The sequence below is a fragment of the Molothrus ater genome, chromosome 9 (genome assembly GCF_012460135.2).
Source record: "Molothrus ater isolate BHLD 08-10-18 breed brown headed cowbird chromosome 9, BPBGC_Mater_1.1, whole genome shotgun sequence".
Classification (NCBI taxonomy): domain Eukaryota; kingdom Metazoa; phylum Chordata; class Aves; order Passeriformes; family Icteridae; genus Molothrus; species Molothrus ater.
In genome coordinates, this window is record NC_050486.2 from 20,508,079 (window position 1) to 20,524,173 (window position 16,095).

The 16,095-nt window shown below is 49.7% G+C and overlaps 1 protein-coding gene across 13 annotated transcripts in view; it reads left to right on the forward strand.

Annotated features, from left to right (window-relative positions):
* The window catches only part of PTPRF (protein tyrosine phosphatase receptor type F), a 374,918-nt gene that overhangs the window by 308,072 nt on the left and 50,751 nt on the right, over window positions 1-16,095 (forward strand). For 5 of the 13 annotated variants that reach the window (XM_054515796.1, XM_054515799.1, XM_054515805.1 and 2 more), the window contains 4 exons: window positions 3,479-3,784; window positions 6,648-6,841; window positions 13,006-13,032; window positions 15,248-15,365. In XM_054515796.1, the coding sequence (XP_054371771.1) occupies window positions 3,479-3,784; window positions 6,648-6,841; window positions 13,006-13,032; window positions 15,248-15,365 (645 nt within the window). The remainder of the gene's footprint in view (window positions 1-3,478; window positions 3,785-6,647; window positions 6,842-13,005; window positions 13,033-15,247; window positions 15,366-16,095) is intronic. The other 8 variants (XM_054515798.1, XM_054515800.1, XM_054515802.1 and 5 more) reach the window with 3 other exon arrangements.

Consider the following 16,095-nt stretch of genomic DNA (forward strand, 5'->3'; position numbering starts at 1 on the left):
GGCCAGTGGTGCGGTAGCTGACTGGTTCTGGCTTGTGTTTAGTCAGAGAAATGTGCATAGGCTGGAAGAGATTTGGCATTTAGCCACAGGAGTACCTTTGTTTGACTAGCCAAGCCCTCCTCACACTGAAGGAACTAAGAATCCTTAGACTGACCCAAGAAGTGACCTGGGTCTTGGTTTACAGGCCCCTACTTGAAAAGATTCTGATGGCACTCTATTCAATGACAGAAGCCATTGGCAGTTGCTGTTCAGTGAGGGTGACAAAACACTGTCTGAACAGTCGCAATGCAGTGTGCAGCCTTGAGTACTGGGGGACTCAAAATCAAGTAGGTCTTTCAGAAAGCTGTGCTTTACCTTGGCAGAAGTTGTGTGCACAGTACACAACCTCCAGGCAGAAATCCTTTGGTCTTTACTTAGCAACACCTTGTATTAGATGGTTCAACTGGTCCCCTTCGGCCTTAGAATTTACTAATCCAGAAACAGTACAGCTCCCAGCTTCAAACTGGTTTCCTTCCTGCACTTTTCCATCTAGTTACCCTGTAAAAGGCTGTTAGATCATGGAGCTTGATGCGTTCAGGTGGGACACAAGCTGCAGGAGCAGTCAGATTCCTGCTTTCCAAAAAGCCTCTCTTCAGTCTCTATTGCTGTCCCTGACAAACCAGTCATGGGGCAGGTAGGAGGCCCATGATCAGTAATGACTCACTAATGGGCTGGAGAAGGATGCTGGTCTTGCTTTTCTTGTGGCACCCCTGCTCAGGAGTAGTGGCCATGCTTGTGTGGAAGGGCCAGAGGAAGGCAATGCCCTTTTGAACCCTTCAGCAGCACAGCTGATTCCTCATCTCCTGAGCAGGCAGCTGCTTTCTAGGTTGTCTTTCCTGCTAAGCTGCCCACTGAGTTGCTGGGCACCCTGCAACAGTACAAGCAGTGCTGCTTTGAGGGCCTGAAGAGCACGGGGAAGTTTTCCAGGAGTCTGCAGTGCCTCAGGCAAGAGGAATGATGCAAGAGAGAAGCATCAGCTCTGTGCCCATTAGGCCTTGGCATTAAAATGCTGTTCTCCCTTGAAATACTAAGGTGGGTCCTAAGTCTGCCTTTTCCCTAGCCTGAGGAGCAGGTGGGTTGGATGGTGCACAGAGTTGCTGTGGGCCATCGGGGGAGGCTGTCGTGAGTAGCCTGGAGGCAGCAGAGGTTTGCACAGTGTGTGTGGGTACATCTGCATGTGTGGGTGCATGCTGGCCACCCAGTCTGCTCTTTGCTGGCCCCAGGAGGGACACTTTAACTCCTTGTGCATTTTAAGTTGATCCTGCTCATGTTATCAAGTTTTATTTTGCTTTCTTTAAGTGTTAATCTGAGCTTTTGACTTGCACATCATATGTGTGACTCTTACCCAGTCAACAGCCAACTTTTGACTTGCCTACACTGCCATCCAAAGCTACCTTTGGAGAATGAGCTCACTGCTGCATGCCAAGGGAAGCTGTGGAGGTTCTGTCAAAGCACATCTCTTCTGTGAAGGGCAGACAGTGGCAAAGGAAAGGTTTGCCAAGCCCCTTGTGTCTCACCTGTCCTGAGGAATTCCGCCAGGCACTTTGTCTACCTTATGCCCTCCATTGTGGGTGTTGCTTTGGTGCTATATTTTCCTACTCTCTTCCCTGCCACTTCTCTGCTGATTAACCAAAAGAGTGTGAGGATTCACTTTTTACCCCTGCTCCCTTTTCACTATAGCAGATGGCAGGGCTGATCCTGTGCTGCCTCCCTCACATAGGCAACTGTTTGCTTCCACGCATTGCTTTGACTTCTCTTTCCTCCAGTGTATCTCCCTTGCAGCAGCCTGACTGCTCAGGCATCGTCTCCTGCAGCTCCATCACTATTTACTCTCCTCCATCTTTCATCTCTCCAGGCATCTGAGCCCAAGCAGCAGCAATGTTCCTGCTCTCTGAGCACAGGAGTGGGCATTAAAAGTTACATGCACTCTGCAGCTGTTTCTGCAAGCAAGTGGGCCTTGTTCCCAGCAAGGAGAGGTCACCAGTGGCATTGGGATGTCCTGCTGCCCTCTGCTTTCCCAGATCTTCTGCCACTGCCAACCTGTGCCCAGCAAAACTAAGGCACCCTTGCTGAGTGCTTGAATTCCCTGAGGTCCTTTATGCCATGTGGAGTGACGTAGGTTGTGTTCACCTGTGAGCAGGCAGGGTTGTTCCTGTGCCCCTGCAAGGCTGACTCTGCTGCATTGGTGGCTGCAAGGACTGAGGCATGGGGAGGGGCAGCAGTCTTTTTTCAGGCATTTCTATGTTTCTGGATGAACACCCAGGGATGGAGCCATCTCCCTTGTTCTTTCCCTGACTGTGTGGGCTCCTTTCCTTCTCCAGATTTCACTCTTGCCTTCTGTGCCAGCATCCCAGGACAGTGAGGCCAAATGACAGGGGGCTGATGCTGCTGTGAGAGGACTCCTATGCTGCCAGAGTCCTGGTGCAACCAGACACAGCAGTTCTGCAAGGCTGGAGACGGGAATGAACCAGGCAGATGTCATAAAGATGCTTTGCTTTGTCCAGATCATCTTTCCTTTCCCAATCTCTCTTCTCCCACCTGGATTTGTTTTACTGCTCTTCCCCAATGTGCTATGTAGAGACACTTCTCTCCCAATGATCCCAACAGGAAGCAGCTGTTGCCTGGATCCCATTCCTCCTCCTGTGGACAGATAACATTGCCAGGGCTTAGAAGTTAATGCAAAGTACAGGTGCTTTTTTGCCTGGGATGGGGCAAGACCTGCTTACTTCCCACTGTATAAATCCATAGGCCAGGAATTTACTGAGCAGGTAACCAGTGTGGCAGGCATGAAGCAGTCAGTCCCAGATTCCAGGGACATGTGCAAAGCAGCACAACCACATTATCTCCTGTTCTTGCATGGTGCCTGGCCCCACCTGGTTAGGATGCAGCATACAGCTGATGGTCATAGTTTTAAACCCTACCAGGACAAACTCCAACCTCAGTCATCTGCTTTCCTTATCCACTTTTGTTTCTTCCGCTTGTCTAGGAGTGAGTTTTCACAAGCCTTCCTACAATCTGGTGTGTAAGCTTCCATTCTGCCACTCTTGCCTTCTGCAGCTTCCTACCTCTTCTGGTTTCCATCTGCTTCAGATCTTCACTGAAAGCATCTTTCTTCTCCCTACCAGTCTCTCTCTCGCACCCTCCACATGCCCCGCTTCCCTTACTGCCATTTGTTGTGTTTGGTAAATTGAGTGTCCAGAACTGCTTTGGGAAGCGGTGTTCTCCGATGCAGAACAGCACTTCCATCTCCATGCTGTTCATCTGGCCTTCAAATACAAATTGCCCCCCTAGTGCCATCTTTGACAATCTGTGAGGATGGCACGCAGTTGTCCACATGTTTGTTCAGTGCTCCGTTGGCTGGGTAAAAGTTCCCTGTGCATTTTGGTTTGTCCTGCCATTCATTTCCCTTCATCTCCCCACTTCATTTATTTATCCCCAGCCCCCTCCGCCCCACCCCAAGAAGTCGAGTGTGTAAGCACCAGCTCCACCACCATCCGGGTAAGTTGGGTGCCGCCGCCCGCCCAGAGCCGCAATGGGCTCATCACCCAGTACTCCATTGCCTACCAGGCAGTGGAAGGAGATGACAACACCAAGCATGTGGTGGATGGCATTGGACGGGAGCACTCCAGCTGGGAGATCAAGGACCTGGAGAAATGGACAGAATACAAGGTGTGGGTAAGGGCTCACACCGATGTGGGGCCGGGACCGGAGAGCATCCCCGTGCACGTGCGCACTGACGAGGATGGTAGGTGCTGCTGAAAGCTCCTTCAGCTACTGCCATGGGTTAACCAGCACTCTGCTAAATGGGTTGCTGGAAAGGGGGGGAAAGGGAGGAGCAGGGACATTGACCTGGGAGCGCCTTTCAGGCAGGACCAGAGGGTGTCAGGAGCAATGCTTCAGGGAGCAGATCTCAACAGTTGCCCTGGAGTGGGGCTGGGGAATTGCTCTGCTGGCCCTTGTTCTGCCTCCAGCTTGTGTCAGATATCTCATTGTGGTTCTTCAGGGTCCTGTTTGTGTCAGTGCTTCCTGTGCATGCAGGGAGGCATTGCTCTGCTTTCTATTGTGGTTTTATAGTGGGTGGTGGTGGATTTGTTTTTATTGAAGGTGGAATGAGCTCTCCCAGCCAAAGGCTTCTCTTGGGAGATCAGGACTTAAAGTTTACTTGTTGACCTGAAATCCAGCAAACTAAAAAGGGGGAAAGCAATCCATTTGAAAGTTGTAGATACTGCAGGAAAGCTGCTTCCTGCTCCAGCTTCCAGGCAAGCCACAGCTTATATAAAGCTTCTCTTCCACTCAAGAGTCAGAACACCACACGTACAGAGCACTTTACTGGATACGACAGCTTTAAAGAGAAATTGCTTTGTATTAGCAGGGCTGTCAGTTATGTCATCATGATTTAAGTCATTTCCTTTGAAAGTGCCAGAGCTCAGGGTGACAGTAGGAGCTCCCGTGGCTTCGTGCTGACCCAAGAAAGCTGCAGATTTAATGGGAGAAGAAAGAGATGGAGCGTCCAGGCAAAGAAAGCATGATCTCTGCATTACCCAATCAGTGTAGGAAATTGAAACCAGACATGTTACAGTTTCCCTAAATGGGCTGCCGCTGTCCCCCATGTCTCCATGGCTCTGAAAGTGGCGTCTGGGAATGCTTGCTGACTGCATTCCTGGGCTGGCAAACACATCTGTGTGTGTCCTGCTGCCTGTATTGTTTGCTTCAGTTCTCATTCAGCAGAATTGTAGCCCAGGGGAAGCTGTTACCCCAGAAATGTCGCAACAAGCTTTCTCAGTTAGTTTTTGGGCACCGTGGTTGGACATTCCAGCTTAGCTGTCAGGAGTGATTTTATATTCCTCTGACATGCTGATGCTCAGTAGATACCCATGATGAAGCGATGAGAAATGCTAAACTGTGATCTGAAAACAAATTGAACTTTCCCTGTTTGGACCTCAGATACAGCACATAATTCCCATAGTGGGGCAGGACAGAGTTCCTCAAAACACTGCGGTCTGCTCATATTCACATCTTTTTGTGTCCCTGCAACATCCCCATATCATGTCCTGCCGAGGCCTCCCGCCTTCTCGTGCCAGCAGAGCTTGAAACACAGCTTCTGTCTGGCTCTCAAGGAGGATCTTGTTTTCCACTTGGACTCCCAGCTGTGTGTGTGGGCAGGTGTCTTGCCAGGGCAGGAGAGCCCTGTGGCTTGTGCAAGGTCACTGCACTAAGTGAATTGTGGATTACAGCATAGGCTGCTCCAGGCAGAAGGGGGTAACTGTTCAAGCACAGCCCCCACCATTCCCACACCTTGAGTTGGCCTCTTGGTACTAAAATGCTCTGTTCCTCCTTTCTGTATTTTATTAAATTATCTACAATTAGAAGGACATCTGGGGAAAAATAATGAATTGCCCTGCAGCTTAAAAACTGTGCTTACCTGCTGGGTAGCTGTTTCTTCCCATTTAGTTGGTTGAAATAGCAATACTCATTACATCTGCTTGTCAGGTATCCATCCCTAATTATCTAATACTGATTTCTTGCTGTGTTGAGAATTGGGGCGTGTGAGGTTCCAAACCTCCAGATTTTCCAGGGCGGTGGAAGGTGAAAAGGGTCCTGCAGACGAGGTGATAAGATGGAGCCCAGGTCCTTCACTTGGTACTGGGCACTTGGGTAGGATCAGTATCCTCCAGAGAGTGCACACCTCTACTCCCAGCTGCTTCAGCCAGAAGGAGCTTTCCAGGAGCAACTGAGAAGCTAATTTTTTAGAATTGACATTTTTGTCACAGTCAATGCAAGAGCGAAATATAATAAGGAGGTAATTTTTCCAAATGGTAAATAGGGTATAAATACATTTTTAAACGGGCCTCACCTTGCAAGAAAATTGATATTTTCTGGGCAGTGTAATTTTTCATTTTATTATCAAAAAGCATTCAGCTAGCCGTGCATGAAATACAGTCCCCAGAGCTGTCACAATCCCCACAGGCCCCTTTATCTGGCTGAGTTCAGTGACTGCTGTCTCTGAGCTCTGGGTTATTGTTTTAGGATGGTGCTTTTCCCCCTCATTAACCTCTCACTGTCACAGGGGAAGAGCATGTCTGTGCTCTGGCTGGTGGCAGGTACCAAGGCTCCCTGCAGAAGAGGCTCAGCACCCAGTCATGCTACCTGGGGCTGTTGGGCTTCCTTCAGATGGGTCTGAGAGGAGCTGTTGTGTCAGGCAAGATGCTAAGAAGGCTTTAAAACCCCTGCCTGTGCCCCAGGGCATCCTGAGCTGCAGGGGGTCACGGTATTCTTTATATTCTGCTGTATTCTTGTATTCTTCCTTGCTCCCCTACTGCTGGAGATGAGAAGGAGAGAGGACCTTGGGTCTGATTCAGCACAATGACTTTCATCAGGGTTGCTCCTGCGTATTACAATTACACTCTTTCTTACTGAGAGCAGCAAAAGGGAAGGGGTCAGGGATGTGGTCATGCTGAAAGACTGCAGTGTGATGTCTGGGTAGGTACAGGAAGCTTGTACCAGTGGGGCCATCCTGGCAGTGAGGTGGGGGGAAGGTAGCAAGGGAGTGAGAGGCAGTGGCAGTGGTTTTGTGGTGCCTGCTAACTGTTCTCCCGTGTGTGTTGCAGTGCCCAGTGCCCCACCGCGAAAGGTGGAGGTGGAGTCTGTGAACTCGACTGCCATCCGGGTGAGCTGGAAGCTGCCCATCTCCAACAAGCAGCACGGGCAGATCCGCGGGTATCAGGTTACCTATGTGAAGCTGGAAAACAACGAGCCCCGAGGGCAGCCAGTGATCAAGGACGTCATGCTGTCAGAAGCCCAGGTACAGTGTGGGGACCAGCAGATGGTGGGCATGGCACCTTCCCTCTCTGCAAAGGGCAGGCTGGCTGGGTCCAAGTATTTCTTGGCCTCGTGTTGCAGCTCCAAAGTGTGGGACTCAGCCTCCCTGAGCAAGGCAAGCAGTTTATCCTTAAACTGTGGCTTAAACATGGGTAAAAAGTTTAATCAGGGAAGGATTACTGTAGAAAAGATGATGTTTTGGATGATGCTTCTCTCTTACCCCTTCTCTGATATGTATCTCTGCCTGCCACATCCTGTGCAGACTCTAGCTGGAGCAAACTGTGCTTTGACAGTCCATTTACAAATGGTCAGAAAGTTTTAAATAAGCCTGGAGTCTTTCTTTTGTGATGCTGATTATGTTCAGGGCAAAATGTCTTTCTTGATAGCATCCGCCTGGGTGCTGCCTGCTTGTAGGGCACATGGGTGGCTCTGCACCCCTGCGTGGGCACAGCATGCCAGGCAGAACAGTACTCCTGGCTCAGCAAAGCCTCCCCTCCCTCCTGCTTTTGCAGGGCAGGGACTTGATGTTGCATTGCTTCTTGAAACAAAACTTTAGGAGAAGCCAACCTAGTCTGGGAAGGGCTGGGGAGGAAGAAAAAGACTGAGGTAGAGGCCCACATCCCCTGTAAATGACTTTGTCTCTGCAATCCCCACACAGCAATCTGTTCATATATAGGCCATCTCGTGGATACCTCACTGGCTGGGAGCTGCAGCCTCCTTCCCTCACACTGCTCCAGGCACAGCTGTGTACTCTGCACAGTCCAGGAATGTAAAATTGCCTTTTTCCCAAGGTCCAGGGAAGTTTTTGGTGCCCTGTGTGCCATGAAATACAACTCTTCTTTGGAGCAGGGGTCCTTCATCCTGGATGACCCACACTGTTCTCAACTAAGATAATCGTATAAATGAAGAACAGGATCTGCTGCTGTTGGAAGCAACGACGAATCGATTCAGAGCTGGCTTGCTTGAATGATGCCCAGTATAAATACTGGAGAGCTGCAACGATTAATTGATCTGTCTGCTGAATGCAGCTGTGAATCATTTATGCTTCGTCAGTGGGGAGTGCAGTGCACAGAGGCAGCTTTAGTCCCCATTCATATTCCGAAGGATAAAACTCAGTAATAATGTGGAAGGGGAAAACTTTAAAGAGACAAAATACTTTGAGGGTCCTTGCAGTGTTGTCTGGGGCACGTCTCTGTGTTTCAGATGTTGCTTTGTTGTAATAGAGACGCTGCTTACTGCCCTTTACTTATGCCAGGAGGATATAATCTTCTGTGTTGTTAGAACAATTGAGGCTGTGTTGTTCAGCTGGAGTTTGGAGCTAATGGGTTGGTCCCAAGTGTAGGTGGGCGAAGTTGGCACTGTTTTTCTTCTTGGTGTTTTCAAATATTTTATGCTTGCCCAGCCAGTTCTGCTTTCACTCCTTACTCATACATTTCAGAGAGAGAAATCCCATGCTGATGTGCAGATTGAGGATGCCAGAGCCAGAAACTTTTGAAGGAGTGCTGGATTTTGCATTAGTTTCATTGTGTGCATCAAGGAGGCAAGTTCCTAGAAGTTTCCTGGCCTCTCAGGCCATTTGTCAGTCTTCCATATTTGGTGAATTTATGTGGCAAAGTTCTTGATTTCTGTGATATTTCTTCCTGCTGTGTATGGTGGTGAACTCATCCACTGTAAATTTTGGAAGTGAAAATGATAGTTGCAGAGAAGCATCTACTCTGGAAGAGTCATGTCACTCTTGGGATAAACTAACGACAACCCTGCAGGGAAGAGGTTTCACTGACTTGGCAGAAGAGATCTCTATTTCCCAAAAGAGTGAGAAGCCAGGCATGACCTGTGCTTGTGATGAAATACATCTGCTCCAGATGCTGAAGAATTCTGTAAGAGCTGCCATCTTTCAGTACAGCAGTGCGTGTCTTTGCAAGCAGCCAGATGAAAGTTTAATGAGTGGTCCTGGAAGAGTCATTTTCTATGAAAGAAAACAAAAAGATACACTGGAAAACCTGGCCCCTGAAGGTCATAGGATAAAGATGGCCACAGTTCAGTACTCATAAACACTCACAAACATTTATAACAGTGCACAGGGAGAGAATTAAATGGATTGAAAATCTTGGGGTCAGAGAAGAAAATCTCTGGACAGGTAGGCAGAGCCCCCTCCTCCTCCAGCCAGGCTGTCTGCTGATTTGAGTAGGTATGTACCACATAATCTGCTGCCTGCAGACAGTGTGAAGACACTGATACTAAAGCTGACTCATGATTTTTCCTTATTGAAGATGAGAAATGGAAAGAGAGTAAACGAAGATGAAAGGAAAAAGGCGAGGGAACGGAGATGTTAGCTATGCAGATAATACGGATTCGGAGCTTTCAAAACCGTTTGAGCGGAAAGGACTGAAACATCAGCAGAGACGTGGGGGCCCTGGTGCTGGAGAGATCACATTTTATTTTACAGCCTCCTGCCTCGGCAGAGTAATCAGTTGTTAAGAGGTCCCGTGATGGAGCTGAGGCCTCTCCCTCCCCTCTGTGGCTGCACCTGTGACTGATTACCTCTGTCAGGATTCTGTGTGCCTTCCAGTCTGAGCTCTCACCTCCTACTGACAGCCTGATGGACAAGCAAATGTGACCCTACGCTGTGGAGGAGCTCCCAGGGTTGTGCAGCTGCAGAGCTGGATCAGGTACCTGCAGCACCTCTTGCCTGGGCCATGCCTTTCATGGCTCAGCCGGGTCCCGTGGTGGGTGATGGCAGAAGATTCATCTCTGTGCCCTGGGTCTTGCATAAAGCACCAAGAGAGGGCTTTTGAAAGGAAACCAGGGCATTCCACCACTACTTAAGTCCTCACCAGCTCTAGGTAGGCGAGGGATAGCAGGGCAAGGGGACACAAGCATTAAGCTTGACAGGGGCAGACGGGGCCCACCGCATTTCCTTGGTCTCCAATCTCTGGGCAGCTGCTGGATGTTTAGGGGGGGCAATGGGCTTTAAGCCCACCCTCCCTGCAGATCCAGCCTGCCCTAATAACTTTGCAGGGCTGGCTGGGGACAGCTGGCTGCACAGAGGTCAGGCTTTGTGGAGAAGAGTTTCCTGCCACCTTCTCCTCCTGCTGTGCAAACAGAGTCATGGCACAGGAGGGGTATGTGCTGCCCACAAGAAGGGCTGCAGGCTCACAGGAGGATGGTGTGGTCTCTGCAGGCAGCACTTCACCAACCAGCACGCAAACTAAGTGCACATCCCACCAGCTTGCTCCAGAAGAGCAGGAAGAAGAAATGGCAATCACTTCAAGCGATTGGATTGAGATCAAAGGAGAAAGCAGACTTCAATTCTCCCTGAGCAGTACCTACCCCAGGCACAACACAGGAATTTGCAGCCTCCCTTTTCCGTGGTGTGATAGTCAAGGACCTTTCTCTGAATGTACTTGGAACATCTAATACGTGTGTACTTGCCTAGGTGGGAGTCTGGCATGGGGCTGGGATGTTCTCTGTTTCCTAAGTAGAACAAAACTGTAAGCATCATCCAAGAGGCACTTCAGTGAAGGACCAAGATGAAGTTCTGGTACCCTCAGACCCTCTGCATCTCATTGACCAAGTAACTGAGTTTATGTCTGGAGTTCCACTGTTGCACCGCAGTCACCGAAGAAGAGAAGGATCTGCAGGAAAACCAATATTGGTTTCCCGTAGCTGGGACTGTTGAGGGCTTGAATCTGTCTTTTGCAAGAGCCTTGGTCAGGGAAAACAGCCGTTCCCTGGTGAGACATGACTATGCTGTGTTGAAGTGTAAAATGAAACATTAAAGCATTGCAGCTGCCATAAATACACACTGTTAGCTTTAGCACTTCCCAGAGCCATCCTGCCTCATGCACACAGCCCTCTCTCAGTTCTTTTTATGACTGCTCCTGGGCTTTTCAGATCAATTTGTCTTACTGACCAACCTTAAACAGTTAAGAAGCAATTGAGCTAGTTTAAGGAAGGAAATGTTTTGATCTGTAGATTAAATTTTTGTAATGAAACTGAATTTCTACCAAGGTATTTATGCAGGCCTGGCTTTTCACAGTTGTTACTCCAGCACAGATCTCAAGGCATTTCTTTGCACTCTGATCTAATGCAAGATTAAAGTCCACTAAAACATTAGAGCAAACAGAGTTTGAACGTTAAACACTTGGTTTAAAATCCTAGGGCATGATAAACTCCCTGCTATTGTGTGAGGGGCCTCCTGAGTCCAGCTCTGCTCTGTTGTTCCTTGCAGTGAGGCGTCACATTCTGCCCCTGTAGCTACGTGGAGGCAGGCTGGGTGTTCCCAGCCACGTGGCTTCCACCACCAGGGACATGCTTTTGTAGGAGACGTGGGTACCAGGCCTGGGATCCTTCCTATGGCAGGACTTGTGCCAGCTTTTAGATCAGCAGGGAGGAGTGTGTGGCTGCTGACCATGGTGTGGGCAGGCTGGCATGGGTGGGACATAAACACCAATGACTTGGGTCCAGCTAAGTGTGCAGCAGTGGAAATGGTACTGAGGGTGTGTGAAAAGAGAGCCTTTAGTGACCATAATACTTAGTGAGGGTCTTGGCTTTATAAAAAGTATGTAGGGGAAACTTGACCTCTTTGCTGAAATTTACTGTTTGGATGGTTTAGGGAATAATTGTACTCCAGTCTCATGGCATCTAATAAGTGAACTATAATAAAATCCTAGAGAAACATTTCTCCAACAGCTTCTTCTCTCTGAATATAGAGAATAAAATAGCAAATATTTTGAAAGTATGCCATGTATTTTACTGCCGAGGTGAGTACTATGCCACTGTGGATAGGCTGCAGCCTTCGAAAGCCACCTCAAATAGCCTGAGTTCAAAAGGCAACTTGTATCTTTGATGCCATTTAGTGCTTGTGTTACACTTGCAGCTTCCCAAACACTTCAGCAGTGTTCACTGAGCTTCCCAGGGTCCTGAGGAAATTGGTATCTGAGCAGTTTCACAGCTGGCAGGTCAGGCACAGAAGCAAGGTTTGCTAGGTCTCACACTGTGAATCAGGGGCAATAATACCTATCTTCACTTTCATCTCTATGCTTGAACCCACGGGCCGGTGCTTCCCCCAGGCAGATTTAGTAACGTGAGCTGTAACACATCACCTTGGCTGAGAGAGTTCTGTGTGATCTCTGCAAGCCTTCCTTTGGAGCACCAACCACAAAGAGCACTGCTGTGGGCATGCATGCCAGCAGCCAGGCTCTACTGTCTCACCACCCCAACACACCTTTGATGCCCTACAAGCCCAAATCCAGCCAAAAGAGTTCAGAGCCTGTATTGAGCCTGTATGGCCAGGAATCCATGTGAGCTTTTGGTGGGGATTAGTTTGTGTAGAAGCTTTCCCTGCAGGGCTGCTGTTGCCAAATGAGTGTTTGCCATTTGGTGTTGTGTAATTGGGAGTGAGAAGCTGTTTCCTCAGTACATGCACAAGTTTGAACCTCTCTCCAAGCCACACACCACTGTTGGAGAGGAGCAGCTTAGTGTGAAGCTCTGTGTGATATCTCAGTTTCTCTTGCACTGTTGATGACAGATGGCACTTTTCGGGTTTTCTGAAGTCCCCAGAGCCTTTTGCAAATGATACAGGAAAAAGAAGCTCTAGAAATGCTGCATTGGTGCTTCCCTGCAGAGAGTGCCTCTGTTTTGTGTATTGATGTCTTTGGTTCTCAACAAGAGATGGTGACTGGAGGATCACTAGAACAGAAACTGGAGATTAGGCAACAGAACTGTTGTGAGTGACTTGTGAGGCAGCAGTCACCCTCAGAGCCTAGTTGGTACAACCTGTCCCTTCTTGCTTCTGCTCATGGAAGAGGCAGAAAAATGCAAACAAAGCCAGAAGGGGAAAGTACTGCAAAGTACAAAAAGTAAGGGGGGACTCTCCACCCGAGTGAGAAGGAAGCTCTTTGTCTGTTTGTGTGAATGATCTCAGACTCATTGCTCAGGCTAGCAGCATGTCAAAAATTGCTCTATGCCATTTCTTCCCTTGGCACAGCCTGTGTCAAGTGACCCTCTGTGTATAAGTGTTGTAATTCCCCCAACCCAGTTCTGCTAACCCTTGCTGTTGTCGTCATTGTCATCCCTTTCCTACACGTTGCCCCTTAAAATTCTGTGTCTCCATTTTTCTCTCCTCCTTCCTTTCTCCCTCGTCAGTGGAGAGCTGAGGACTCCGTCGACCATGTAAGTACCACTTGTGTGTATTCCAGGTTGGAAGAGAGGGTATTGGTAAATCGATTTGTGAATTTTGTAGACACAGTACTGTCAAAACATTCCTTTCGCTCCCTTAATGAGGCTGGAGAGTTACATTGTGAAACCTTCCACAAGCAGCAAATCCAGAGAAAATCGGCATTTAGATTGCTCCTAAATGCAGAAAAGCAATTGACATTTCCTATAATCTGTATTTCCAGCTTGTTGCAGTGTAGTTTTAGCCAGGTTCAAGTGATCAACTCAGGAGGCTCATCCTGCAGTAGTTGGCCCACCAAGTTATGTGGTAAAATTAGATACATAATCTTTAAACCACATTGATCGTAGTCATGAGAAATAACCTACACCCTCAACCATGACCTTTGGTTGAAACACAGATAGTAATAAGAAAACAATCACATTTAAACAGTTAAATTCAATTTTTCCCCACATAATTCTGAGATATAAATTTGGAGGAACAAACTAGAAAATGACCTTTTTAGAGTCAGCAATCCAATTACGTGCCCTACTGTGAGCTTCCCCAGCACGATGCATTTCTCCTCCTGTTTTATAATGGAGCATTCTTGCTCGGAGTGGCTGTGTCATGACAGCACTGTGTTTGCATTATGCAATCAGACCTTCTTTCATCCATCCCTCGTCTCTCTCCCCTCCTCCCAGCTTGCTTGCTTTGCTCCCGGTGGCATGCTTCCGCGTGAGAACTTCTCTTTGCATGGGTTTGGGAGGAGTGAATTCTCCTGGGGTGTTCAGAGTCTGCAGGTTTTGTGAGAGTGCTTCCCCGCGGGTCCACTGGCCCCGGTGGGACTGCGCGTCCACTCACCCGCACGCACCATCTGCTGCAGGGGCGGAGTGGGGTCGGACTCTGGTTCACACGGTGATTTTGGCGGGGTTCTTGTTGGTGCTTGTTGATACTTCTCTGGGCTGGCTGGTTCTGCGACGGTCATGTGGTGATTTGGATGAGTAAGCCTGGGCAGGTAACCTGAACCAGCAGCACTGACTGGAAATCAGCAGGTTTAATAGCGTGGGTGTTTGTGTGACTGAGTGATGGGAGAGTGGCTGCAACCACAGGCACCCCTGGTACCCCTCAAGCTGGCAAGGATCCCCTGGGCAGGGGCCAGGCCCCTGGAGCAGCTTCTGACAGTGCCCATGCTGCCTGTTCTCAGCAGCTCAAACTTAACCTGCTCCATCTCTGCTCATCGCCTTGTCTGAAGGGGTAAATAACCAACATGGAGCCGCTGCCTCCGTTCCAAAAGCTTCCCCAGCCTCTTCTCCAGCCTGTTCATCTCTTGCTCCCTGACCCAATGGGTTATTAGTGCTAATGGCCCAGACACTCCCACAGCACCACAGATGAACGCTGCTCAGGGGTACCTGCCCAAGCTGCTGGGAGCTGCTGAGCTCGCTGAGCTCACAGGCCTGGCCAGCCAGGCTTGGCACCAGTCACATTGCTGCTGGAGGCCAGGAGGGAGGAGCAGTGCTCCTCTCTTTGATCTCAAATTGAAGTGCAGAGCCATGCCCTTCTCCTGCCCAGAAGAAGCCAGAGCTTGCAAGGATGCACCCTGTGAGTCCGCCCCCCTCCCAGACCTCCCACGATGGAGGTTTTCCCTACAGGTCTTGCCAGGGCCTTGCACTGACCTATCCCATCCCTGCAACCCAGTGCCTGGCAAGGAGGGTGAACACAATGCTTAGAGCTGCAGGTGCTCCCTGCCCGGGGCCCCCCACCCCTGCACTGCCTCCCTGTGCTCCCCACGGCTCTGCTGCAAGACACAACTTTAAAAACCCTGGAATTATCCCCCAAGAGATTCTCATAGCCAGGTGAACTGACTTTTGCTCTGGTTCACAGCTCCACAGTCCTCTTACTTAGCTTTCACACAGGCCCATATCTGGATCAGATCTCCCTCTTGGCAGAAGCCGTGGGAGAGCAGAGCTGCTGACATGGGTTGCTGGTGGGTCCCTGGAAAGGCCAAGTGTTAAAGGCAGGGGTTGAAATGAGGCACGTGAGTGTTGGAGTGGCAGCAGTTGTTTGCTGGCTCTGTGCAACATGTGTGTGAGCACGATGCATGAGTGTGAGCCAGAGAGTGTTGTCAGTGTGTTGCTGTTGGAGACACTGACCCTGGTGCCTTCCTTTGGCTCACTCTAGTAACAAGTATTTACTCTTCTTGTTTGCCTCCTCTCTGCCTCGTGAATGTGCTCCCAGGAGACAGTCATTGGAGGCCTGCTGCCAGAAACCACCTACTCCGTCACAGTTGCTGCCTACACCACCAAAGGAGATGGTGCCCGCAGCAAGCCCAAAGTCATCACCACCACAGGGGCAGGTGAGTGTGGGGAGCAGTGTCACAGCCTCATGAGGTGGTGGTAAAACCTCCCAAGAGGTGCGTGGGGAGCATGGCCAAGGCCAGGAGGAAACAAGAGGGGTGGAGATGCTGCAGAGGTACAAACTCTTGTGATCTCTAGCCCATGCTTAACGGTCTTTGGCACTGGATCACCTGAGCAAACTGCAGCAAACAGATGGAGATACTCTACCAGGGCTGGTGAGAGAACATTGAAACTCATGGGTCTGAGCTCATCTGCATAGTCCAGAGACCTGGGAACAGGAAGCCTGAAAGTCCAGGCTCTCCCTCAGCCTTGGAGTCCTGGCCTGTCCTCACCTTGTTCCTTTAGGCAAGTGCCATTTCTTGCTTCCTGTGGTGACTGCAGTGCTGCCTGGAGGGGCCCCTGGCACAGCGGGCTCCTAAGAGGGGCTTCTCAGCTCCCCTCTGCCATTGATACTGCTTACATGGCTGAGCCTGGCTGCTCCTAGAGCCATGGTAAAACCTGGAATGCAACAAATCTGCCACAGAAGTGCTGCAGACACAACTTCTAGGTCCTGGTGATCCCAGCCAGTTCGGTTCTGCTGTCTCAGTAGGTCGTACCTGCGCCTGGAGCTGGAGCACCCAGGAGTCATCTGGCACTTCCCTCCAGGTGTGGTCAAGCTTGCCTTTGGCAGTGGTACCAACTAGTTGACACTGTCTTGTCCACTCACTAGCCTGTCCTACAACCAATAAT